General features: G+C 38.4%; 2 protein-coding genes and 1 long non-coding RNA gene across 4 annotated transcripts in view; 1 reads left to right on the top strand and 2 right to left on the bottom strand.

Annotated features, from left to right (window-relative positions):
• Window positions 1-6363: 6363 nt before the first annotated feature.
• MED21 (mediator complex subunit 21) lies at window positions 6364-11583 on the bottom strand. Its single transcript, XM_008515836.2, has 4 exons — window positions 11472-11583; window positions 8318-8432; window positions 7634-7734; window positions 6364-6838 (listed from the first exon to the last, which is right to left on the bottom strand). The coding sequence occupies exons 1-4, from the start codon at window positions 11511-11513 to the stop codon at window positions 6662-6664; spliced, it is 435 nt and encodes a 144-aa protein (XP_008514058.1). The 5' UTR covers window positions 11514-11583; the 3' UTR covers window positions 6364-6661.
• A 2142-nt stretch (window positions 11584-13725) lies between these two features.
• On the bottom strand, window positions 13726-17274 carry LOC139083535 (uncharacterized). The gene is made up of 2 exons (XR_011540338.1): window positions 17148-17274; window positions 13726-15039 (listed from the first exon to the last, which is right to left on the bottom strand). It is a non-coding gene; the product is annotated as an uncharacterized lncRNA (long non-coding RNA).
• TM7SF3 (transmembrane 7 superfamily member 3) overlaps window positions 16976-27201 on the top strand; it is a 36169-nt gene continuing 25943 nt past the window's right edge. Inside the window, exon 1 of one of the 2 annotated variants that reach the window (XM_008515835.2) lies at window positions 16976-17671. In XM_008515835.2, the coding sequence (XP_008514057.2) occupies window positions 17581-17671 (91 nt within the window). In that variant the 5' untranslated portion in view covers window positions 16976-17580. The remainder of the gene's footprint in view (window positions 17672-27201) is intronic. The other variant, XM_070620856.1, reaches the window with a different exon arrangement.

The raw sequence follows: 27201 nt of genomic DNA, 5'->3' as shown, positions 1-27201 counted from the left end.
TTAAACAACAGGAATTTTTTCCCATTTTCTCCCCATCTTATAATTTTTCTTTCTTTTTCATGCTTCAATGTACTGGTTAGGACTATCAGCACAAAGATGAGTAGCTGGAGTCACAGCAGGCATCTTTGTCTTGTTCTCAAACTTAAAGAGATTACATTTGACTTTTCAATATGATGTTTGCTATATTTCGTAAGATACACTTCATACTTTAAAAATTCTTTTGTTTCTCCTTTGCTACGAGTTATTTCATAAACAGATGTTGAACTTTATCAAATGCTTTTCCTGCATCAAGTTAGAAGATAATATGATTCTGATTTTAATACAGTAATGTGACAAATTACATTACTGTTTTTAATCAAAGATTCTATCAATTGTAAAATATACCATTATTTTAGGTTCCAATAAGGAGGGAAAAAACAGCTGCCAATTGAATGTTCCAATTTATGATATGGTTAAGAAAAAAATGGGCATCTTAGAATTGATAAAAATACAAAGTAATTTATAAAGATGAGACTGCCATGCATCTCTGGGATTAAATACAGATTTATTGTGATGTATTCAATTTTTTAATACACGCTGGATTTAATTTGCTAATATTTTTGTATGTTCATGAGTGAGATTGGCTGTAATTTTACTTCTGTAATGTCCCTGTCAGATTTGGGTAATTAGCTTTATCTATTTTGCATAAAATCAGAATGTTTTTCTCTGAATGTTTAGTAAAACCTACTAATAAAACTCTCTAGGTTTGGTGCTTTATTTGTGGAGAAGAGTTTGACTAACTGAATTTCTTTAAAGGTTAAAGGAGCATGATTTATATATCTTATTGAGCCTATGTGCTAAGTTTTTTTTCTAAAGTTTTCATGAAAAGGAATTATATCCTTTTCATCAAAATTTCCAAATTTATTGGCATAAAGTTACTCAAATTTTCTCTTAGTATTTTAAAATCAATGCATGACTTTTTCTTCAATTCTTTGCATTATTTATGCCATCTGTCTTTTTACCATGGTCAAACTTAGCTAAGTTGTCAATTGTATTACTCTTTTTGAATTACAACTTTGGGCTTTCCTTATTTTCTCATGGTATAGTTGTTTTCTTAATTTCTTCTGTTACTTTTACTATTTCCTTCCTTCTTTCAGTTGGGAGCTTAGCTCATTTATTTCAGGGTTTTAAAAAATAATATAAGTAGGGAAGGTAATACTTGCATTTTCTCCTAAATGCTGCCTTAGCAGAATGCCACAAGTTTCTATATGTAGTATGTTTTCATTAAGTTCTGAATTATGTCCCAATCTCCATTATGGTTTCCTCTTTGATCCCTGAGTTATTTATGTCTCTTAGTGTTAGGTTTTTTGTTTTTTTTTGAAGATTGGCACCTGAGCTAACATCGGTACATAGTTGTATATTCTAGTTGTAGGTCCTTCTAGTTGTGCTATGTGGGACGCCACCTTACGGTGGCCTGACGGGGGTGCCATGTCTGCGCCCAGGAGCCAAACCAGGAGAAACCCTGGGCCGCCAAAGCCAAGCCTGTGAACTTAACCACCCAGGCACGGGGCGGGCCCCCAGTGTTAGGTTTTTAATATTCATCTTTATTCATTTTATCCTGAATGTGCACAAAGATGTTCTGAATCAAGGATAGATTAATAATTGCTTATTACTTCATGGTAAACAAGTGCCTCCACCCGCTTTGCCCCAGCCTTAGCCCCGGGGCTGCGCTATAAGAGTCATATGACTTTTTCCTACACATGTGAGGTGTCAAGTTAAAACAACTCCTGTCTTAAGTACAGAAAGACATTATTTGAAAAGACTATTGCAATAGGGAGAGAGGAACTATTGCAACAGGGCTAGGGAGACTGCAGCAATAGGGAGAATGCTCTGACCATAAGATCTGCAAGCATCTTAAAGATTAGATGAGAAAAGGTAGGTTTTTTTGTTTTTTTATAGGAAGGAGTAAACAAGGGTAGAAAAATCTGAGTGGGAGGGAGTGAGATGAGCAGGTGACATACTGGGACAGTTCCTCACGGAATGTCTTTCTTTGTAGTTAGCCTATTTCCAGGCAGTGGTGTTGAGGAGGAACTATTCCATGTTCCAGTGCTGGCTCAGGCTGAGGGGGGATTAGAGTTCAGAGGCCTGTTGGGGAGAAGCCTGAAGTTTGACCAAGTTAAGTTAGAGAGCACCTTGTCCAGATTGGTCTGGGGGGACAAACAGTTCAACTAATTATTTATGAGACAAAGAATGGGAATTTGGAGGACCTGGGTCTGGCTTTGTCATAGGTAAACAAAGAGGTCATCCCAAGATCTGACCTTAGCTATATGGGGAAAGGTGGTTCCTTGCAGTAAGCCATTTCCTAGAATACAATAGGATGGAGTGATTTCTTAACTATTACTGTTTTCCAGGAGCACAGGGTTTAAGTAAATTGTCAGTGGTCAGTAGACATTTAAAACCTAACATTTTAAATATCTACTAGCATGGATAACATTTAACATAATTTCAAAAGTTAATAATTCTCTAAATCGTATTATCGGAATTAAAATGTGCCTGTAAGCAGTATTTTTCAAGAACTGTGGAAGGGCTTGATTATGACGGGAATAACAGGCAGAATCTGACTTCCGTATTGTTCTTGCACTTTCTTAAACCCTGGACAGTAACAGACTGCAGGAAGAGTAGCTCAGGATATTCTGAAAAATATAGCCTCAGGAGATAGAACCAGTTACAACGTGGATCATATTTCAACTCCAGCTTTCTAGTGGACATAATCAGTGGATTCAAGGAGATCTAAGAGCTGGGTGTGTAATCATGCTTGATAATGCTGACACAAATGTTAGCAAGAACAAACTAAGGTGGAATGGAGAAAATGATACTGAAGTAACTGACGTTCTGGTCAGATTAGAATGCAGCAAAAAAGGCTGAGAGGTTACAGTGAAAAACTGAATGCTATCCCTCTAAGAACAAGAACAAGACAAGGATAGCCACTCTAACCACTCTTATTCAACATAGCATTAGAAGTCCTAGCCAGAGCAATTAAGCAGGAAACGGAAATAAAAGGAATCTAACTTGGAAAGTTAGAAGTAAAACCGTCACTACATGCGGATGATATGATTTTATATATAGAAAACTCTAAAAAATTCACCAAAAAACTATTAGAAATAATTAACAAATACAGTAAAGTTGTGGGGTACAAAATCAACATACAAAAATCAGTTGTGTTTCCAAACACTAACAACGAACTAGCAGAAAGAGAAAGCAAGAATACAATCCCATTTACAATCACAACTGGAAGAATAAAATACCGAGGAATAAACTTAACTGAGCAGGTGAAAGACCTGTACACTGAAAACTATAAAACACTGTTAAAAGAAACTGAAGAAGGCACAAAGAAATGGAAAGATATTCTGTGTTCATGGATGGGAAGAATTAACATAGTTAAAAATGTCCATATTACCTAAAGCAATCCACAGATCCAATGCCATCCCTATCAGAATCTCAACATTTTTCACAGAAAAAGAACAAAGAACCCTAAAGTTTATATGGAACAACAAAGACCCTGAATAGGTAAAGCAATCCTGAGAAAAAGGAACAAAGCTGGAGGTATCACACTCCCTGACTTCAAAATATATTACAAAGCTATGGTAATCAAAACAGCAGGATACTGGCATAAAAACAGACACACAGATCAATGGAACAGAATTAAGAGCCAGGAAATTAACCCACATACTTATGGACAGCTAATTTTTGAAAAAGGAGGCAAGAACACAATGGAGAAAGGACAATCTCTTCAATAAACGGTGTTGGGAAAACTAGACAGCCAAATACAAAAGAACGAAAGCAGACTGTTATTTACACCATACACAAAAATTAACTCAAAATGGATTAAAGACTTGAATGTAAGACCTGAAACCATAAAACTCCTGGAAGATAACATAGGTAGTTGACATCAGTCTTAGCAGTATGTTTTTGAATACATCTCCTGGGTCAAGGGAAACAAAAGAAAAAATAAACAAATGGGACTACATCAAACTAAAAGTTTCTGCATGGCAAAGGAAACCATCAACAAAACGAAAAGACAACCTAACAGTTGGGAGAAGATATTTGCAAACTATATATCTGATAAGGGGTTAATACCCAAAATATATGAAGAATTCATACAACTCAACAACAAAACAACCTGATCAAAAAATGGGCAGAGGATACGAAGAGACATTTTTCCGAAGAACATACACAGATGGCCAACACATGAAAAGATGTTCAACATCACTAATTACTAGGGAAATGCAAATCAAAACTATGAGATATCCCCTCACACCCATCAGAATGTCTATTATTAAAAGGACAAGAAATAACAAGTGTTGGAGATTGTGTGGAGAAAAGGGAACCCTCATACACTGCTGGTGGGAAGGTAAATTGGTGTAGCCACTATGGAAAACAGTAAGGAGATTCCTCAAAAATTAAAGAAAATAACATACGATCCAGCTATTCCACTTCTGGATATTTACACAAACACGAAAACACTAATTTGAAAAAATATATGCACCTCTATGTTCATCACACATTATTCACAATTTCCAAGACTTAGAAACAACTTAAGTGCCCAGTGACGGATGAATGGATAAAGAAGATGTCGTATATGTATACAAAGGAATACTCAGCCATAAAAAAAAAAAAAAGATGAAATTTTGCCCTTTGTGAGAATATGGACGAAACTTGGGGGTATTACACTAAGTGAAATAAGTCAGACAGAGACAGACAAATACTGTATGATTTCGCTCATATGTCGAAGATAAACATGTAGATATGGAAAACAGATTGGTGGTTCCAGGAGGTAAGCTGGGAGGGCAAAAGGGGTAAAGAGGCATGTGTTTGCAGTGACAGACGGCAACTAGACTTTTGGTGGTGAACATGATGCAGTTTATATAGAAGGAGAAATATCATGACATATACCTGAAATTTATAAAATGTTATAAATCAATGTTACTTCAATTAAAAAAGTAAATACTAATTTAAAAAAAAGGTTGAGAGGTTAACAAGATCACAAGACAGAATCTTCAGATAAATAAGAATGAGAAGGACTCAATGACTTAGGAAACATACTTCATCATGAAAAGTAAGAAGACAAATGAAAAAAAGCAGGTGAAAAGATGTGGGTAAAAACAGTTTAGGATGGAGCCAGCCCTGATGGCCTAGCAGTTAAAGGTCGGCACGCTCTGCTTCAGCAGCCTGGGTTTGGTTCCCAGGTGCAGAACCACACCACTCCTCTGTCAGCAGCCATGCTGTGGGGGTAGCTCACATGGAAGAACCAGAAGGACTTACAACTGAAAAACACAACTATGTACTAGGACTTGGGGAGGAAAAAAGGAGAGAGAGGAAGATTGGCAACAGATGTTAGCTCAGAGCAAATCTTTCCCAGGAAAATAAATAAATAAATAAATAATAAAAATAGTTCAGGATGAAGGAAAATTCTCTCACAATAGCATGGGAACTCCAAAGAAGATTTCTTGGTAGAAACAAATGTGAAGATGAACTAGAATGTGTATGAGGTTCTGCAAAGAGGAAAGTTTCCATAAAAGTGACTTAGGGGCCAGCCCAGTGGTGTAGTGGTTGACTTCACGCGCTCCACTTCAGCTGCCCAGGGTTCACAGGTTTGGATCCTGGGTGCGGACCTACACACACTCATCAAGCCATGCTGAGATGGTATCCCACATACAAAATGAAAGAAGACTGGCACAGATGTTAGCTCAGCGACAGTCTTCCTCAAGCAAAAAGAGGAAGACTGGCAACAGATGTTAGCTCAGGGCCAATCTTCCTCATACACACACAAAGAAAAGAATGTTTCTTAAAAAAAAAAAAGGTGACCTAATCTCTTGTATGGCCACATTAACCCTCCTTCTGTTTCTTAAAAGCAACACAGTTTCAGAGGCCGGCCCGGTGGGCCAGTAGTAAGTTCACATGTTCTGCTTTGGCGACCCGGGGTTTGCCAGTTCAGATCCCAGGTGGGAACATGGAACTGCTTGGCAAGCCATGCTGTGAGAGGCGTCCCACATATAAAGTAGAGGAAGATGGGCATGGATGTTAGCTCAGGGCGAGTCTTCCTCAGCAAAAAGAGGATGATTCGCCATGGACGTTAGCTCAGGGGTAATCTTCCTCAAAAAATAAAATAAAAAAATAAAAGCAACACAGTTTCAGAAACTTTGCTGCTCAAGCTCCAAATCTATACAATGTCACCTCTAAACGGGCAGAAGGACACCAACCTAAATTGAAATGTCCCATATCTCTGCACTCACCACCTCTCCTCTGGCTTGAGGAATGTTTTGATTTGTAAAAAGACTGCAGAAATATGACAAAAATAAAGATAGAAATTATGTCACAACAGAATTTTATAGTACATCTGTTTAATTATATGACCATTAATGCAACATTTGCCTCAATAATTTCATTCAGATAATAAAAAATGATGGTATAATGACCAGTTTAAAGCTGGTTCAATCACAATTTTACAAGCTTATTTATCAAGAGTGAAAATAGAAGACTATTAAAAATAGTTAAAAAGATAACGTGTGTCATAGTGCTGAATGTTTCTGTAACTGTTGGTAAGGCTTACATCTAACTCTGATGCAGAATTCTTATTGGCATCAAAACAGTTCTTTTCTCAGCCACATGGTAAACACTGGCACTATGAGTCTGGAAGAGACTGGCTATGGGTACCACTTCTCGTCTTCAGCTGGGACTGCGCGATATCAGCAAGTGCACTTTGTATCTTTTCCAGAAGCATGTCCCCTCGATAAACAACATCCTCCAGGCATGTAGCAGCTTCATGGTTTTCTTCTTCTAGCTTATACAAGCTGGCAGCCTTTATTATAAGACAGAAATTTAAAAATCTTTTGAGAAATCAAAAACTTGAAGATTAATTAAGAGTTAAGAAGGAAAGAAACTGCAGTATAAGTTTTTATTTTCAAGTCTGGATGACTATGCAACCATTGTGATAAGACTTTCCAGTGGCAGAAATTCTAAAATCAGATAACTTTTAAGAGTTTTCCCTGTATGAACTATTTAAAAGAATGAATTTTGAATTAGAGATCTCAGGATGTCTATATGTGACTTCCTTCCACACTGCTTTTGGATACGACTAATTTACTCCACATCCAGAATGTCACCCTCCTCTCCTTCTTTGCTAGGAAAAGAGCCAAACTGAGGAAAGCAGGAAGTTCTCTTATAACTCAAAATTGGACAACTATGTATATTCAATTCAGTCTTTAACAGACAACACTAGTTCACAAGAAAACTCCTATTTTAAAATTTAATTTTGGGGGCCAGCCCTGTGGCTGAGTTCGGGCACTCCGCTTCGGTGGCCCAGGGTTTCGCCAGTTCGAATCCTGGGTGCAGACATGACATTGCTCATCAAGCCATGCTGAGGCGGCATCCCACATGCCACAACTAGAAAGATCCACAACTAAAAATACACAACTATGTACTCGGGGGCTTTGGGAGAAAAAGGAAAAATAAAATCTTTAAAAAAAATTTAAAAAAATAAAATAAAATTTAATTTTAAGGTAACTTTAAATATTATAACAAAAGGTATTTAAGCAATCTTTTTTAATTCAAAATTCTCTACCAGCAAAATTCGAAAAGGAAAAGAGATTTTTACCTGTAAAGCAGCTGTAGATTCTTCACTCGGTAAGGAATCTATCAAAACATCAATGTCTTTTGCTGTTCGTGCAATCAGCGCTGCAAAAAGCTGGGCATATTCTAGAGAAAGATATTACTAATTTAGGATTTTAGAGAATCTCAAGTTTTCAGAAGTAGAAATTAAATTCTAAGTTAATGAAACCCGAAAACTTTCTAGAACTTTTTCTGTACTAGGCTTCTAATGACTGAAGTGTAATTTTAGCACACCAATCATTTTAACAGACAAACAATTTTAAAACACACATTTGAGAATTAGCCTTAATATTAATTCAAATTGGGAATTAAGCATAATGTATAACATTTCATTTATTAGGACAATGTGGCAGTTACTTGCATAGTTGAATTTGTAAATGGGATACCTTCTTTATAAAGGTCCCTCAAGTAAAATTCAGCTACATTTCTACAAATTCTCCTCTAAGGGAATAACAATCTGTTACATGACATGAACAGAATTATGAGATGTTATGTAAATTGACTGTAACAAACTCATTTCTTTTATGATAAACAAAACTTGTAGTAATATTCTCAAACAATAACATTTTTAGAAAGCCATAAATAAGCTAAATTTCTCAATAAATCTAATTTTAAAGGATTGTAAGCAATATTGTGGTCAAACTAAGAGAAGCCAAGAAAATCTATTTACCTTCTGTAGGATTAGCTGGTTGATCTTTGTTAATTGCTGTCTGAATATTACTAAAAGAGGCAGGAGGACCACACTGCTGTAATACTCCAATGGCATTACAGAACTGATCTGCAAGCTGGAGGCCAAAGAAAACGAGAGAAAGGATTTATCAATTTTAAGGATTTTATTGGTAATGGCAGCAACAATAAGTTTCTATAATGATCCCTGAGCAAGGGAATAAAACAGAAAGAAGCAATTTTGGAAAAAATAAGCCAGTTACTAATAACAAGGATTAAATGTTTTCATCACACAAAGAAACTAGGTTTGGTATCAATCTAGTTGAAACAGTTAAAATGAAATGCAAAATAATCTTTCTTTTCTTCCTAAGGTAACAGAACAAGAGAAATATAGCCAATACTTGTTGCAAGCACAATAAGGCCTCTTTTGGAGTAGTGGTGGAAAAGGGCAAATTTGACCATCAGATATCTAAGTATGGCCCCAGGGTAAATAAAAAAATGTATGACTCTTTGTACAACGTATATGATCCCTTTTCTGAGACCAGAGTAGTTACACATACAAAGAAACAGTGGGAAAAAGACTGCACCTTAAATATCCCAAAAGGTTTTTCGCCATGACTCAAGTTGTAAACTCCTGCTCTAAAAGTATTCCTTAAGCAGTTCTGAAGATTGAGAACACCAATTCCTTACCATCTCCGAATTTAACACTCTTATCCTCTCCACCAACTTCTCTCAACAGTCCTGACCTTCCAAACCTCAATTTCTTATTTCCAATCAGTAAATAAGCATTTCCACTAAGTTTCTCTGCCATTATTTGAATGAGAGAACTCAAAGTCAACTGTTTCCTTTTTTAAGTATCTAATTTGTATTGAGAATCTCCTAGTCAACCAGTTTAACTTCAGACTCTTCGTTTCCTTTCACCTTCAAATCCTGCTAACACAAATCTTTCCCTTTTCCTTCCATCATCACCGCTGCTGTGTTAGTTCAACAAACTACCTCATACAGGAATTATTACGATAGCCTCCTTATTGTTTACTGGTTCACTGTTATTTCACCCTGCTCAAAAATTTTGAGCTCACCCGAGCATGGTCTTTAAGACAAATCTACAACTCTTCAGGCTGTTTCAAAGCTTTCAATAATCTAAGTCAACTCTACTCATTCATTTTCTACCTCTCCTTCATATACACCTGACTAGTAATAAATTCATTTCTGACTCCACCGCTTTGCTCACATTTTGCCACCCATAACGGAGCAGCAGTAAGTGCTCAGAAGCTGTACAAATATGGATTCTAATTCTGGTTCTAGTAACCCGAGTAGATTTTTTTTCATTTTTAAATTGGGAACATTCTCACTTGACAGCATCGTTGTGAGGAATAGAGAAAACACACACACAAAAACTCATCATAGTGTCTATCTGCTCTGTCCTTCAAAAGCTCTCAAGATCCATTTATTCAACAATATTTATCGAAAATCAACTCCATGACAAGTATTGTATATCAACATTATAGCAATATTGTGAACAAGAACTCCTCATGGAGTTCTCAGAGGGTAAAACAAATGTTATTTTAATCGTTTTACAAATAATTTCAATTCAGGTAAATGCTAAGAATTCTTCTATTTTAGTTCATATCACTCTATATTCTAATTTACCTCAGCACTTACAGCTGAAAACACTGAATTCATTTTAACACCCTAACCACAGACTACTTTTGTATTATTTAAATGTCTCTTGAGTATAAGACATCTTTCTAATCAGACTGTAAACTCCTTAAGGAGTATCCCTCTGTAAACACGGCAGTGCGTACATACACAGTAGGCAATGATGCTAGTTAACCTAGAAGCTTCTCTCCAAAATCCAATTATCAGCACGCCTACCCTGGAGTTACAGCCATGTTCACTTTGTCCTTACTATCCTTTTGGCTACAAGACATGCATGAATATGCAACATTTCCCCTAAAATAACATTTCTGTCCAGCAGCATCATTACAATTTGATTTTGTATAACTTCAAAGGAGTATCTCCCTGAGGGAGGTCGGCTGGCAGCCCAGGCAAAGTGACCAAAAGGGAGAATGTATCTCGGTGAATTCACCAACATTTAGAAGGGATGGTCCTCTCAGTCTTAAAAGAGCTTACTTTATACACACAGAGTAGATCAGTTTCTCAGAAGCAGATTCACACTCTTCAAGTGTACAAAGACTCATGTAATAAAAGAATGCCAACTTATCAACTTCAAAAAAACTGGCAAGGAATCAAGTACTTAGATTTTCCAGTCAACATATTCTCTCTCTATAGGCATCTTACCTGGGATATCAAATAACAAAATGACCGAGAGAAATATAACGACCAATAGAAAACTATTTAACTCTTAATGGTAATAAGTATATGAATCCTTGGTTTGCATATACATTCCACTTAGGGATAATAGGAAAAATAATCAGAAGGACAAAAGCAAGGGGAGCTACTTACAAGACCTGACCTTTAATACGGAGTAGACTTTTGGGGAGACATTAAAGAAGACTTAAATAACAGAAAGATATACGATGATTAAAAGATTCACTATCATAAAAATGTCGGTTTTCCCCAAAATGACTTATGCTGGGGAGTGGCCAAGAGATGCAACAAGACCGTTGGTCTACACGTACCAACTAAAATGAAACAGAACTTCTCATCTCACCATCACTCCCGCCCCATCCTGAAACTTTGGGCGAAGGAATATTCTCGGCTAACATCTAATAACAAAGAACCAACCATCAAGAGCACAGGTTTTCCTCCATGGGTTAAAACTGATACGGGGGGGAAAGGCTTCTACTGCTTCTCCCCTTCCCCCAAAGAAAAGAGATGCCATAAGCACCACTGACAAGAAAATAAAACTGTCCCAGAGAACAAGACAGGACCGTGAAGCTTCAGAGTCCTGGTAGAGAGATGTTCCACTTCTCAGGCGAAAGCAGCAGCTCCCTCCCGCGGCTCCGCACGCCGCCGGGCAGCCGGCCTCAAACCTCCCGGATCGCCGCGGCGCCCCCGCCGCCCCGAACTCCTTTTGCTGAAGCCCTGCCTCAGTCCGCTCCCCACTTCTGGCTTCTGTCTCTCGGGCCCCTTTTCCTCCCTAGCTTTCCCTCGCGAAAGAAGAAGACAAAGACTAACCGAGCGAAATCGCTCACCGAGTTCACGGCGTCCTGCAGCTGTGTGAGCCGATCCGCCATCTTCCTCCCGCAAACAGGAGGACGCTAAGACAGCTGTCACACGCGATTGGGCAGCTCGAAGGCGCGTCCTGGCCAATCACAGGGCTACGTTCTGAGGGGGTGGGGTGAAGCAGAACTCCACACCGGGCCGAGAGGGGGCGGGACATTGCCGGGGCTTACCTGAGGGAAAGGAGGTGCTGGGTGCACATCGTTGACTTGGGGACTGTCCCGGGTCCGCTCGCTTTGGCTAACATACTGTTCTCGAGGTTTTTAGGGGTTAAACACTTTACGGAAATTGTTGGATTGTGCGTTTTTAAAAAGTTCATGTTCCCTACCCTCCCGTATGTTCATTTTTAAACATCTCCTTGAATACTTATTTTGTTTTGCTTTTGCTGTCCAAGTGGACCACAAAACATGTACCTTACAAAGCAAGCAACTCAAGAATACTTGGGAGTCACGATACAGACTTTAACTTCAACAAATCCAAATTAAAATTCACCAGGCCAACAGGAAGGGCTGGGTTAGGGGGCCTCCTCTTTTGCTTTTGGGCGCCAAGGGCCTTACCCAAGTGGAGACTGGGTGTGTGCTTTAATTCTGAGAGTGGGTATGTTGGGGAAGCGGACGTCCGGGAGATGGAAAGCGTCCGAAACAATTAAATACTAAACTGAGCTGTATTAAGCGTGTTGGAAGAGTACGGAGAAAGAAGGTCTCCGCGGGCAAAAGTAAGAGGAGCATTTGGAGTTAAGGGGTCAGGTGTGGGCGTAGGTAACTAACAAGCATCTCTTGTTTTTATGACACCGAGAAACTCAGTGTGAGGAACGGAGGAGGTATTAAAGGAAAGTTAGCCTGGGGACAGCCTGGAAAGAAATGAGCCAGGAATCAGCAAATAACTGATGTGGACCTCACATACCCTCTGTTTCTGCCTGTTTATCGCTAATTACCCTCCTGGGTTTGGGGGAGGGTGGAGGAAACTATCCGTGGGGAGCTCAGCTTGCTGGATTTACCCCAACCATTGCTGGGAAGCTCCACTTCTGTTTCACCTCCCCTCCTGCCGCATCCCCAAACAATCTACATGCCAGCTGGGACCTAATGAGGAACCTCTCTGGGTGAGGCACCTCCTCCCATAATAGGATTAATGAGAGCGAACTCCAATGTGTTTTAACTGTAATATGGGGTAATCTATGACTTTCTCTTTCCACTCTCAGTTAAGTGTACCCTATTGAATACCTGCCATGTCCTGGGGAAGTATGTTGGATGCTAGGTTTGCAGAGGTGAATTAGTCAGGGACTCACAAGATTTTTGCAGTTATCAAAAAATGAGATGAGTTGGGCTTACATTAGGGTATTGATCCTGATAAGTGAGGAAGGAAAGGCTATTTACGAAGGAGAAATTAACATGGATTGGTGACTGGTTTGATAGAGGGGGATGAATGAGAGAGCCCACTAAAGAAGAATACTAAATTTTGTAGCCTGATTGGAGAGAGAACTTGGCTGCCTGGAGTCAAAGAGCCACTTCAAGACAGCTCGTATTATGACATAGCATTTGTCCCGTCAGTATCTTCCTTACAGGTTTTCACTAGCTCCACAGAGACTTCAGGTTGATGTCCAGCCCTCTCTGCCTGGTTTTCAAGGTTCACTATAATCTGGCTCCAGAAAACAGATCGAGCCTCATCTTCCAGTAATTTTCTGAGTGAAATAGTCACTTCAGATTGTTCAGCCATGACCCTGAACCCTTGATTTTCCTGGGTTTCTTAACCATCTTTTGGCCATGGACCCCTTTAAGAATCAGATGAAAGCTGTGGACCTAGGCCAGGCTCTCAAAATTTTGCATACATTCTTAAGGGGTTTGTGAGTCTCTTGAAGCTGTGGACTTCAGGAAATACTGTGCCTGCCAAAGACAGTCTTATGTGTCTAGCTGAGGCTTTCTCAACAGCAGTACTACTGACATTTTAGACCAGATGATTCTTTGTTCTGGGATGCTGCCCAGTGTACCGTAGGCTGTTTCCCAGCATCCCTATCCTCTACCCGTGAGATGCCAGTAGCTACCCACCCTCCAGTTTTGACAACACAAAATATCTCCAGATATTCCCAAATGTCTCCTAGGGGGCAAAATTGCCCCCAATTGATAACCACTGGTCCAGCTCTCTCCATATTCTTTCCCTTTCTCAAAACAATTTCTTTCCTAGTATTTAATTCAGACTCTATCTTTTTGAGTTATACCTTTTTCATGTTAATTTTATGAATTACTAAGGGCAACGTGGCCTTCTTTCTCCCTTTCATGATTTTGACACTTTTTCATATACTTTTTCATTTACTTCTCTTGCATCCCCAACTGGATTATATGGTTTTAAAGAAGGAACCCAGTATTATATATTTCTTATCTTTTAAACATGTCATTTTGGTAAGTACTTTCTGTTAAACTTTATATTATTAAAAGTTTCAAACACATGCAAAAATAGAATATTGTATTGAACCGTCACGTACTCATCACCCAGCTTCCATTATCAACTAATAGCCAGTCTTGTAGTAAGTACTTTGGTTGGAATTTTTAATCTGCAGTGACTCCCTATTTTTCCAGAAAAAACTTTAACTTGACATCCTAGACCTTAACACCTTTATTACCTACTCAGTTATAATTTATTAAACATCTGAAATGTTCCAAGCGCTAGGCTGAAAAACTATAAATAAGCATTTGCTGTGCTAGACTCCTTGCAATTCGCTAAACATGCTCTGCTGTTTCACACTTCTATGCACACCATTTAAGACACATCTAACTTCTCTTCCTCTCATGAAATACCCACACTTCCTTCCATACTTCCAGTTTGTTTCCTTGTTGATCATCGACTCAGCCCTCAAACCTTATTTTAAGCATTTCTTTCTTTATAAAAGCTTCCCTGACCCTGAGAGTAAATTAATTACTCCCAGTCATTACCACAATTGTTTCTTCTACTTCTGTTGCATTTAGCATACTGAGGTGTAATTATTCATACTTGACTCTTAATTCACTCACCACCATGAGCTGCTTGTGGGCAGGAAACATACTTTAATTGTTTCCATATCTCCAAACCTAGTAGCTAGCATTTAGCTTGGCACATAGAAGCCACTGAAAGCATACTTATGGATTGAATGAATGAATTTCCCAGCATAATGATTTCCATATAGTAGTTACTAAATAAACATTCATTGAACTTCATTTAATACACTCAGTCAAAACAATGTGAATGACTCCCCATATGAAGAGCGTAAGAGTTGAAAAATACAGAGCAAAGGTGAGCTGAGAGTGGGATAGGATAACCAGGCAAGTTATCTCTATGTTAGTTTGGGGAATCATTTCAGTTTGAGGGTTTCCTTTCAGTTCATAGGAATAACAAACTCATCTGCAAAGCTGCTGAGTCCGTTTGCTTCTCATGTCTCCAGTGGATCTCTGTCATGAGCAAGGAACCCCAGCCAGTCATCCTCCCTAGCTGTCACAGTATTTCACAGCCGATGAGGCCCTCTTCTGATTGCTGACACATCTGTCATCAGCTATTCCCTGCAGGCACAAGGAACTGCAATGAAAAGATATGGGGCAGGGGGTGGGGGATGGTGGAGGATGCGGTTAGTTCAGGGAAGTGAAATTAACTCCGTGTGGCTGGCATAGAGGAATATGAGTTTAGCTGCAGCAAGAACCTGGAGAGGTAGGCAGGAGCTACATCCTGAAAAGTATTATTTGTCATACTCAGGAAGATGATTATCCTGAATGCTTTTATAAGAGAACCTTTAAAACCAAATGCATCTTTTTAAAAATTATACTTCCTTAGTTAAAGGCAATACACCTTCAATGTAGAATTTTTACAAAGTGCAGAAATGTGCAAAGAAAGTCATTCTTAATTCAATCACCTGGAGATAATTATTTTAAACATCTTGATACGTTTTTTCAGCCTTTCTGTGCATATTAACATGAATGCATATTGAAAAGAAAACATAATAAGGCTCATACTACATATATTTATTGCTTTGTAACTTGCCTTTTCATAAACACTTCATGATCAATCACTTGCCTTATAAAAAATGATTTTCGAAGAGCTACACAGTATTCTATTATATAGAGGTATCACAGGTTATTTAATTAATTCCTTATTGTTGAGCGTTTAAATTGTTTTAGGTCTTTTTGCTATTGTAAATAACACCTTGATGAACAGTTTTGTACACTAATTATACATATACATATCTAATTTTTACATATATACATATATCTAATTTTTATACCTATTTACATACTTAAATGTAAAAATGGAATGATCATATCAAAGCTATGAATACTTTTAAGATTTTTGATGCAGGTTAATCTATGAAAAGTTATATGAAGTTACACTCCCATTAGTCCTATCTTAGAACGTCTACTTCTCAACTCTTTCATCCACACTGGATGTTCTTATCCTTTTAAAAATATTTACATCTTACTTTCTTGATTTGATTTTCTTTAACTACTAATGAGTTTGAACTTTTTTCATGTGTTTATTGGCCATTTGTGTTTCCTTTTCTGTGTGTGTGAAATTCCCTATTCACCTTTGCTCATTTTAATCTTCAGTCATCAGCTTGACTTTTCACACTGTTTATGGTGTTTTTTGACTTTCACAAAATTTAAATTTTTAAGTAGCCAAATCTACCAATCTTTTCTTTTATGGTTTTATCCTTTGCTTTTTTGCTTTAGAATGTTCCTCCCTTGAACGCTACCAGCCACTTCCGATTTGACGCTTCCAGATTCAGATAGATTTTTACTCAAACTATTAAAATTAAAAAAAAAAAAACGAGGAAAGTCCCTCCCATTCTGAGACCAAGTTTTTTTAAAAAGCATTTCTTCTAGCTCCTTTATAGTTATTACTTTGGGATTTCATTTTGACAGTGCAAGATAGCGTTCTAATCCTCCCTCCCCAATAAAGTGCAGCTAATCATTTATCAGAACACAATTTATTGAATAATCCATCCACTGATTCGGATGCTACCCTTAGCATAATCGCTCCTATCCTCGTCTTGGGATTTCAGCTACTGAGAGTTACACGAAAGAAGGCATGTGGGAGAGAGAATAAGCACCGAAGAAACGGACAGCGTTAGCAAAGGTGTGAACATTTGCAACGGCAGAGAGAGAAAAGGAGAAGAGTTGTGCCTGTCAACATTACAGTGATTGCTATAGCTTTTTAGTTTGGTAGTGGATTAAAGGAATATATAATATTCAAGAGACTTGCTCATTAAAATATCTAAATAAAAAATTTAAAGAGCAGGAAAAAGAAAGCAGGGCGATCTAATGCCACAACCACCTCACGAGCCAACGGTCACACGGACTACTGTCCCTTAAACGGCACTCAGGTATGAGGTTTGAGAGAGGAAGTTCAGATTCAGGTCTTGAGTCTTCGAGGATATTTCGCTTAGAAAAAACGAAACTTTCTTTTAAAATGTGGTGCACGTCACTAGCGCAGTAACCACTAAACAAACAGCATTCCCCTCACATTTTCACACTAACATCAGCCTGAGCAGCTAAGGCAATTGCTCTTGGGAGAAATAACCGATTGTTCCTGAATTCTGAGCCCCCCATTCCTCTTTTTTCCTTTTTGCAATGGACCGTTAAGCATGGGAACAGGAGCCTGCAGACGTTAGGCCGCAACAGAATTATTTTTACCCTAACGGTGGTTTTCGCAAGTGGGAAAGATACAAAAGGGAGAAGTGCAGGTTACATCACACAACTGCCCGGGGTCTCCCCGGGGCCCGGCGCGAGGGTCCCACGGACGCCGCGAACCAGCGGGTTGTCGGGAGGAGGCGCGCGCCGCCTGGAAACGCCCCTCCGCCGCCCTTGCAGGCACCCGCCGCCGTGACGTAAAGGGGCGGGGCGGAGGCGCGGTCAAGGGCGGCGAGGGTTAATTGCCGGAAAAAGAACCTCTGGCCGGGGTACGGGATTGCCCGCCGGCGCTGCGGGGCTGGAGGGAGTGCGGCGTGTGCGCCCGGCGGGCCATGGCTCCGGGCGCGGGCGCTCCGGGGTAGCACGGGCGAGGCTGCGCGGCCCCACGCGCGTCCCTCACCGACCCTGGTGGTGGCCCGGCCCGGCCCCGGCAGCTATGGGGCTTCTTCGGCTGCTGGTCCTGGCTCTGCTGGCGTCGCAGCCGGAGGTGGTTGGGGGAGCCGAGACCGTCGGGAACTCCAGCGAGGGTAAGGTCGGGAGTGCCTCACTTCTGCAACCCACAGTTGCTTTTGCATTTCTTGCAAGGTCTAAATCCATCCTGGAGTCTGTCCACTTAGCAGAGGAGGTGGTGAGTTCAGAACCGGCAGGAATGGATCAGTGTCCTTTCCTGCAGAAGGAAACTCCCATTGCTAAGGAGGCCTTATTGTCAACTCCTAATTTAGGCTGGGCAAATGGGAAGAGATAAGTAACTCTCTTCTTCAGACACATTATTATCTCCCTTAGGGAGCAGCCATGTTTGTAGGTTTAATTTAACACACTAAAGCACGTCTTTGCTCCCGAGTGGCATAGCTGAGTCTCTGGAGAGCGAGGCTTGGTAGGATCTGAGGGCTTTATAATTGATGGCCCTCCAGGCTACACAGGGTTCTTAGATTCCAAAATCTAGATGGCTTTCAAATTATTTATGCTCTGCAGAGTTTGAGAGGAAAAGTGAACCCAGAATGGGACTTTAGATCGTAGATCATGTGCTTGGTGAATGGGTTTTAGCAGTAGTTCCTGGTTTGTTAATATGAACTGTAAAAAGCACTAATTGTGCCAAGCTGATAGTCATGTGCTTTTCTGTGAGGTTAAGTGCATTCTCAGTTTTGTTTTGAACTTAACAGACTAGTTGCAGTTCTGGAGCAATATTTTCTGAATAATATAATTGTGTTCCTAAATGCTTATCTTTGAAAAGCTCTCCTGCAAACTGAATCCTAGAATCTTTGCACAGGACTTAAGGCCAAAGCTGAAAAGGACAGTTATATTTTTGCAGAAAAAATAGCCTTGTTTATCATAGGGCACTAACATTCACTGCGTGCAGTATGTGCCAGGTGCTTTTCATGGCAATGTAATTTAATCCTCAAACCCTGTGAGATAATTATTGTCCTCATTTGGTGGAGGATGAAGCTGAGGCCCTAGACGACGCTCATTACACAAGTGAACAGCTAACAGGGGCACAGGGGGCATTTGAACCCGCATACGTCTGGCTGTAAATTTCGTGATCCTTCCACTCAACCAAGCTACCCTCCAATAAGAGGTGCTGTACACCTCATTCTTCTGTGAATTCTCATTCCTCAAAATAGCCTTATGAGGGAGGTAGAAGAGAGGACTATCTCCATTTTAACACGTGAAGTATTTTTTTTAATTGAGGTCATACTGGCTTATAACATTGTATAAATTTCAGGCGTACATTATCATATTTCAGTTTCTGCATCGTGTTCATCACCAATAGTCTGGTTTTTTATCCGTCACCATACACACGTGTCCCTTTACCCCTTTTGCCCTCCTCCTGCCCTCTTACCCTGTGGTAACCACTAATCTGTTCTCCTTATCCATGTGTTTATCTTCCACATGTAAGTGAAATCATACAGTGTTTGTCTTTCTCTGTCTGGCTTATTTCACTTACCATAATACCCTCAAGGTCCATCCTTGTTGCAGGTTGTGTGATTTTGTCCTTTTTTATGGCTGAGTAGTATTCCATTACTTAAATATATATATATATATATATATATATATATACACACACACACACACATATATATTCACACCACATCTTTATCCAGTCATCAGTTGATGGGCACTTGGGTTGCTGCCATGTCTTAGCTATTGTGAATAGTGCTGCAGTGAACATAGGGATGCAAAAATCTCTTTGAATTGTTGATTTCATGTTCTTTGGACAAATACCCAGAAGTAGGATAGCTGGATCATATGATATTTCTATTTTTAATCTTTTGAGAAATCTCCATACTGTTTTCCATAGTGGCTGCGGTATTTGAGAGATTGCATTTGCAGATCCAGACGAGCCCCTGAGTCAGAAGGGATGTGATCCAGATCTTTTCATTTTTAGTTCTGTGCTTTAATATTTAATAATATCTAGAATCTTTTATGCAAAAGTTGAGAAATCTGAGTAATAATTTGAGAAATTAGTATTTTTCAGGCTCTATTTCTTGCCTCTTTTCTGTGATTGCAGCTCTGATATTTCCTCAACCATGTTATCCTTTTTGCCTTGCATTAGTATTGTCGTTCTGCGAAGGAGAGGGACAATATGTGGGGACTTAACTGCTGAGTGATAATAAAAGCCAATAGTTTCCACATCTATCAGTTAAGAAAGACTTAGTTCAAGACTTGCGTGATCCTCCTGGAAAATGGCTGGGTTTCTGTTTGAGGATTCTGATAACTGTACAAATTGGAGAAATTGAGCAACTCCTGTAATTTAGGAGGATGTACCCATCTTTAGCAGGACACACTAACTTGCACAACTTGAATAATGGCTTGAAAGCTGAATGAACCTTTGAAGGCATCAGGTTGAGTTCCTAGCAAGTCTGAGGAAGGTGCTCTCTGTGACCAACAGTGATAGGAGATAAATCCTACATTTAAACAGTTTTCCCTTCTCTTGGAGTCCCAGTTCTCTGCTACCCTAACATCTTTCATTATTGTTTCAGATTCATATCCAGTAACTCACATAGAATTACACAGTAATTGGAGTTGGGCAGAATGTCATTTGAGCCTTCTGGTGTCTGTGTTGTGCTTTGTGTAGTTAGTCGCAAGTGATCTCTTTCAAAATTGTGTGAAAGGTAGTATGTACATTTTTGTGTTTCCTTTCAGCTTTTAGGGCTAATGAAAATTCATAAGAAGATATAATGAGAAATTGGGGGGGGGGCAGTTGAATGCCAACCAGCTCAAGTAGCTGAACTGTGTTTGCTTTTAATATTCTATCTGAAGAGGATTATGAAGACACTAAGCTTTCACAGATCTCGCCTGGAATTTGGTTGTTGCGTCAAGGCAAAGCACAAACAGTGGAGGTCCATTTTAGTAAAATAGTAAAAAGGAAGAGTTGGAAAATTTTAGAGTTGCAAGTTTAGGATCTGATTGGGAAAGAATAGGAAAATATTGGGATTGAGCAGTTCTTTTCAGAATGGAATTCTTGGAAAGAAACAGTGACTCTGGGTAGGAATGGAGGAAGGGTATGAAAAATAGAAAAGAATCCCCTGCAAAGGGTCAGATGGCAAAAAATACTTTTGGCAGATGATTGCTTTTTAGAGGAGAGCTCCATCATTAAGTGCTCTGTCTCCATGTTAGCTGTTTGATCTTAATATCATTTGATGTGCTGTTTCCCTCCCACTCCCAGAGTCATAAGATCTAATTATGCCTCATAAAATGTTTCTAATGAATCCTTTCCATAGAGCTTAAAGGTGAACTTGAGCTGTTCTTCAGGATATATTTTGGATACATGTCTTCCTTTGCCATGTCTGTTTTTATGAGCAGAAGTTAAGTGCAGTTTCTGCTAGGCTGTGCTGTTAAAGTTGTCTTGACTTTCAGTGTTTCTCCTTGTCACTCTATGGAAGTCTCTTTCTCAACCTGATGCTTATGGTGGATGTGCTGGGCATTTACACATGTTGGTCCTCTTCGTCCCACTAGTTTATCTGTAGGACCATATTGAATGCCTGACTTTTTTTTTTTTTAATAAGGAGATGAGCCTCTGAAACACTGGAAAGCTAATGGGTGTTAATAATGATACTTTATTGTGTGGCACTGGACAGCTTAAAATCTTTTTTCCTATTATTTGATACTTTTAGCAAGTGATGTATGTGGCTCAGTTATCTGTGTTTCACCATGAGGAAACTAAGGCACAAAGGAAAGAAAATACTTTCCTGAGGTCATAAAATTCAACCATCACTCACCAAACATTTACTGTGTGCCAACTAGGTGACTTGTGCTATACTTAGCAGCAGAACGTCAAGTATGACAGAGCCGTGCACAGGCAGAAATCAGACCACAACTGGTTTGGTTAATATGCAATCTTCTATAAAGATTGTGAAATGGCTGTTGGACTGCCAAGGTAACACTGTGAGAGGATTTTCACACAGAAGTCAGGTTAAAGATAAGTAGGAAAAAATATATTTATCCTTTCCTAATTCATCAAACATTGTGTTAGCAGTTCTCAGACGTGCCTGAACATTAAAATCACCTGGAGAACTTGAGAAAAGACATATTGGTGACAAGACAGCTAGAAATTGAAATTTAAGAGAAAAAATAAATTTACAGTAGCATCAAGAAACAAAATGTTTAGGGATAATTATAATGGGATATATAAAGACCTCTACAGAGAAAACTATACAATGTTCTTGAGATAAATTGAGAAACTAGAGGTTCATAAATTACAAAAGTCATAATTCATAAATTCATAATTCATAATATTAGAAAATTTTACATTATAAAGATATTTGTCCCTAAATTAATGTATTCTTTGCCATCCCAGTCAAAATCCGAGCAGGGTTTTTTGTGGAAATTGACAAGCTGCTTTCTAAAATTTATATGGAAATGAAAAAGGGCCAAAAATAATCAAGATAGTCTTGAAGAGGAAGAACAAATTTGGGGCAGAAATTAAGACAGTGTAATATTGGTGTTAGGGTAGACCTGTAGACTGGTGGAACACAGTTGAGAGTCCAGAAACAAACCCACACATATGGTCATTTGATTTATGTGAAAGGTGGAATTGCAAAATAGTAGGGAAATGGTAATTTCAGTAAAAGTTGCAATGTCAACTGGATATACATATGGAAAAATGCAGCTTAACCCCCTGCCTCATACCATACATAAAAATCAATTTCAGGTTAATTTTAGACTTAAATGTGAAAGCTAAAACAAAACTCTAGAAGTTAACATGGGGAACGTATCTTCATGATCTTAGAATATGTAGGCAAAGATTTCTATAAAATGACACAAAAAAGACTAATCATAAAGGGAAAACTTGATAAGTTGGACTACATTAAAATTAAAACTCAAGGTAATCTAAAGGTAACGAGAAACTGAAAAGGCGAGCTACAGGAATGGGAGATCTTTGCAATAGTTATCTGACAGAACACTCCTATCAAGGATGTATAAAGAACTCCTAAAATTCAGTGGGCAAAAGACTTGAACAGATCCTTTCACAAAGAGGATATCCAAATAGCCAATAAGCAAAAGAAAATGTTCTGAACATCATTAATCATTAGGGAAATACAAATTAAAATCACAGTGAGCTACCACTGTGTACCCAGCAGAGAAACTGAGGGTACCAGGTGTTGGTGAGACTGTTGAGCAACTGGAATACTTTCCAGGAAGTTGATAGGGGGTAAATTGGCAAAACCATGAGGGATAACTGTTTGGCAGTATCTACTAAAGCTGAACATAAGTATACCCTATTACCTGGTAATTCTACTCTTAGGTTCTACCCAATAGAAATATGTACATATGTGTACCAAACGACATGTAGAAAAAAAGTTTGGAGTTGTTCAGAATAACTAGAAATAATCCAAATATTCATTAACAGAAGACTAGATAAATTGTGGTATATTCCTTTCATGAAATGTACAACAATGAAAAATGAATAAATTATGGTTACTATGGCAGCTGGGATGAATCTCACAAATACAGTGTTGATTTTTCAAAAGCTAGACACAAAATAATTCATGGTGTCTGATTCCATTTAATAAAATTTCGAAACCAGGCAGAGCCCATCTATGGGGTTAGAATTTGGGATCATAGTTCCCTCTAGGGAGGTGAAAAGAGATGCTGATTCGAAGGAGCCACAGGAAGACCTCTAAGATGCTAGAATGCTGTTTCTTGACCGGGCGGTGTAAACTTGGTGCACTTCTCTGTATGCATGTTGTTTTTTTTTAAATTAATATATCAATTTATTTAAAGATTTTACTATTGCTGACTTAGATTGGATTTTCCAGTCTTTGTCATTATACATGACACTGCAGTGAACATCTTTTTGTGTGTGTGTGTGTGAGGAAGATTGGCCCTGAGCTAACATCTGTCAGTCTTCCTCCATTTTATATATGGGATGCCGCCTCAGCATGGCTTGATGAGGAGTGTGTAGGTCTGTGCCTGGGATCTGAACCCACAAACCCTGGGCTGCTGAAACAGAGTGCATGAACTTAATCACTGTGCCACTGGGCCAGCCCTGTGCAGTGGACATCTTTTATATAAAAATCTTTTGTATGCATGTTATTTTAATAAATATTTGTTCTTTAACTGATACTTGAACCCTAATCCCAGGGACTTTGATTTAAATGGTCTGGAGAGGGGCCCAGAGAGCAATATTTTTTAAAAAGCACCTCCGGATGATTGTAATGCATAGCCACGTGGATAACCATTGTATTAGAATTTCTTTCTAATAATGACACCTCAGGAGCACTATAGAAAATGTGAAAAGTAAGGAAATGTATAAAGAAAAGAAAAAATCATTTTAAAATATACCCCCAGAAGTACCTGTTTTTGATACCTTTATTTATTTTGTCAAGTGACCAGTTTTTAAAATAATGTCTACAGTGTCTCTCTCTCTTATTGTCTGTCTTCTTCCTGGTTCTTGCTGCAGGCATTTGCTTTGGGAAGGAAGGTTAGCGAGGCATCATCTTCCTGTAGCTTTCGGGAAATCCAGGAGGTAACAGATGAAAGTTGTAACTGTTTTCTGAAACACCAGGTGTTCTTGAGGAAGAAGTTAGAAGCAAAGACTATCATTTAATGTTTTGGTCCTAAAATCATTACATACTCTCACAGGGGCTGTTTGTTTTCATTCCTGATTTTCTTAATGAGAACAGACTGTGTAAGATCAAAGGCGATCTGTTACACTGTTAACACTTTTCAAGTAGGTTTATTGCTTGATATAGATGTGTCTTCTAGAATAATCTTTCACAAAAACAGAACCATTTTATTTCCTATTTCTTATTCGTGCTGGAATGGTAAGGGCCTATATGTTCATCAACAGGGGACTGATTGAATAATTATGGTTACATACACAGAATGGAATATTATATAGTTTTTAAAATGGTAAAGCTAGAATATCTACGTTGATGTGGAAAGATATCTAAGATCTATTAAATAGGCTATACCAAACATACTTGTATCCTTCTTTTTCCATCTACATAGAAATACTCATGCTGATATCTGCCTAAATCCTGAAAGATATATACCAAACTGTTAGTAATGATTATTTCTGCACAGTATACTTGCTGGAGGAATTAACTTTCTCTATTTTTCTAACCTTTCTTTAATAAGGAATATAATCTGAAAAAAATATTGCCATTTTAAGCAAAAAACAAAACAAATGACAGAAGTGTTGGGAGAGTGTCATCTTTTTGTCTGGGAAGCATGTGTCCCTTTTTTATAAGTTTCATGTGAAGAGTTGAAATAGAGCCAGTGTTTTGAGCGCGATCAAAGATGGAGATTTTTTCCAAATTGTGCAATTTCTTTCTGATAAGAGCACCTCGCTATCACTAAAGAAATTTGATAAACAGTGAAATGTGTAAAGAAAAGAAAAATCACTTAAAATATATTCCCAGGAATACCTACTTTTAATACCCCTACTGATTTTAAGTTACCAGTTGTTTAATAATGTATTTTAGTTTCTATGGTCCTGTCTTTCCCTACTGTCTTAAAGCCCTGAAAGTTTTGGTTCTCCAAGTATTTCTGAGTTGTGATTTATCTTCACCCCATGTGATAGGTTAAGGGAAGACTAAGAAAAGATTACCAGCAAGACTTCATTAGTTGATAGCTTCAGTCACTTCCAGGGCTTTTAAAGTTTCTGGGTAGTGTTTTGATTCAAAGTTCGTGTCATGGGAAATAGACATAAAGATTAGTAAAACAGTTTCTAAGATATATTTAAGGGCAAATTTAAGTGATAATTACAGAAGTCTTGGATAACTTTTATGAATCTCCTTGTACCAGTGTTGGTCACAATCCAGTAGGCAGAGCGACTAGTCCTTAAGTACTTAATAAATGTTTGTCAAATAGAGAAAATGGGTGTGAGGGCTGAAGAAAACAGAAAAATAGAAAATGTAACTAGACAAGACAGGATGGTAAATAAGCTGAGTGCTCTGAACAGTTACGGGATGGAAATCCTTAATTTCTAGGAAAAGAAAATGATAGTGTTCTTAGTTTCACAGACTAGAATTTGTGGATATTTTTAAGACTTGGAAGATGGAGGGCAAGTGAGACCAAAATTAAGGCAATAAATGAAATGTTTTTAGTGCCCTTTACTGAGATCCACTTAATTTTATATATAATTTGGTTTTCTAATAAAATAATCATGATGATGGGAAGGTCTGAGAAATAGAAAAACTGTTTTTCTTATTTCTCTTTTAAAAAAACCCCAAAAAACTCCCCACATTTTCTGACTTCCCTACCCAGATTCTATTAGCCACTCCCTCATATTTTAGCTCTCTTCTGGCTTGAGTATTATTTCACATAAAAGGTAAGCTGTTTTTCTGGTTATATAAATAGAAGGAAATATACCATCTTCATTTATCATTGTTACAGTTATTAAAATGTTCTCTGGACTTTTAGAAATTAAGTCATAACCACGAATAACCTTTTTTCTATGAATTAAAATACATTAAGTTATGAACGTAATATAATAGCATTGTGGAGTTTGGGGAAAATTAATAGAGAGTAACCTTTATTCTAGTCCTAACATTATTTGTATGTTCTGTTTGGCTTTCTTTCTTAGTTAGCCATTCTTGATAGTTTTTTGGGTTTTTTTAAATCGTCCAGATGGAATACTTGTGTTAAAAAAAAGAAAGTGTTGAAAATTAGCCTTCTTGGGAAAATTAGCCTTGTGTAGCTTACGTAAGCATGAGTTATGAAGTTATTTAGTGTCTGGAGTGTTTTATTTTACCACCCACTGACTCTAATTTCCTTCTAAAATAAAACATGATAATTCCACAAAAGTTCTCTGGTGAATTATAATCTTTACCTCATCAACTCCTTTTCATTTATATTAAATTTAAATCTCTTTTTTCCTATTTTTAGGTTTGAACCTCCAAGACTGCTTACATAATGCTTGGGAGCTCTTAAGCTATTTATGCAGAGACGTACTGACTATAGGGTAGGGGGTGAGATGGGGAATCCAGGACCACACAGAAGTAAAAGCAGCCTTTTTAGTGGATTATTGGAGAATTAGGTTGGAAGAAGAAAACTGGTATGCAGCTGGGAGAAAGGCACACAGAGAACCATGGGCAGAGTGAGTGAGTCAAACACAGCCAAGCTAATGGAGGCAAGAAGACAGATGGGAAAGGCCTAGATGAAGTGCTGGAAAAATCCTCTTATGACTGATCTTTTTTGTGGACCCTGAACTTGATCCTTAAACATCTCTTTTTTCCAAAATGCCTGTGGTTCACTACTGTGTGTGAAGTACCTGGTGTGGGCACTCAGCAGACATTTTTGCCAATGTTGATGGCAGCTTCCTTTGCAAGCTAGCTAATACAGTCCCATTTAACAGATGAAGAAGTGGAGGTTTAAGAGAATTAAGTAACTTGGCTGAGATCAAACAGCTAGTAAATGGCGCGATAAAATTGAAGCCACCTGTGTCTCTCCAGGCTGGACTGACTACAGAATTCACTAGATCGTACTGTTCTTTAATATCAATGCATTCACCATTGCTGGTAGCTCCCCAGAGTTGTTAATCCTTAAATTCAAGGACTCTGTTCCTTTTGGAATTGTTATTGCTGCTCCCAGATGGGGAAATCTGGCCTCT

The sequence above is a fragment of the Equus przewalskii genome, chromosome 5, assembly GCF_037783145.1.
Source record: "Equus przewalskii isolate Varuska chromosome 5, EquPr2, whole genome shotgun sequence".
Taxonomy (NCBI): Eukaryota; Metazoa; Chordata; class Mammalia; order Perissodactyla; family Equidae; genus Equus; species Equus przewalskii.
Note: the sequence above shows the minus strand (reverse complement) of the source record. Positions and strands in the feature narration are given on the sequence as shown.

Coding starts and splice junctions, on each gene's coding strand:
- MED21 (XM_008515836.2), bottom strand. CDS start 11,513: ATGGCGGATCGGCTCACACAGCTGCAGGACGCCGTGAACTCG. Junction 8,433..11,471: donor TGCAGGACGCCGTGAACTCG/GTGAGCGATTTC, acceptor TTTGGCCTCCAG/CTTGCAGATCAGTTCTGTAA. Junction 6,839..7,633: donor AATCTACAGCTGCTTTACAG/GTAAAAATCTCT, acceptor CTTATAATAAAG/GCTGCCAGCTTGTATAAGCT.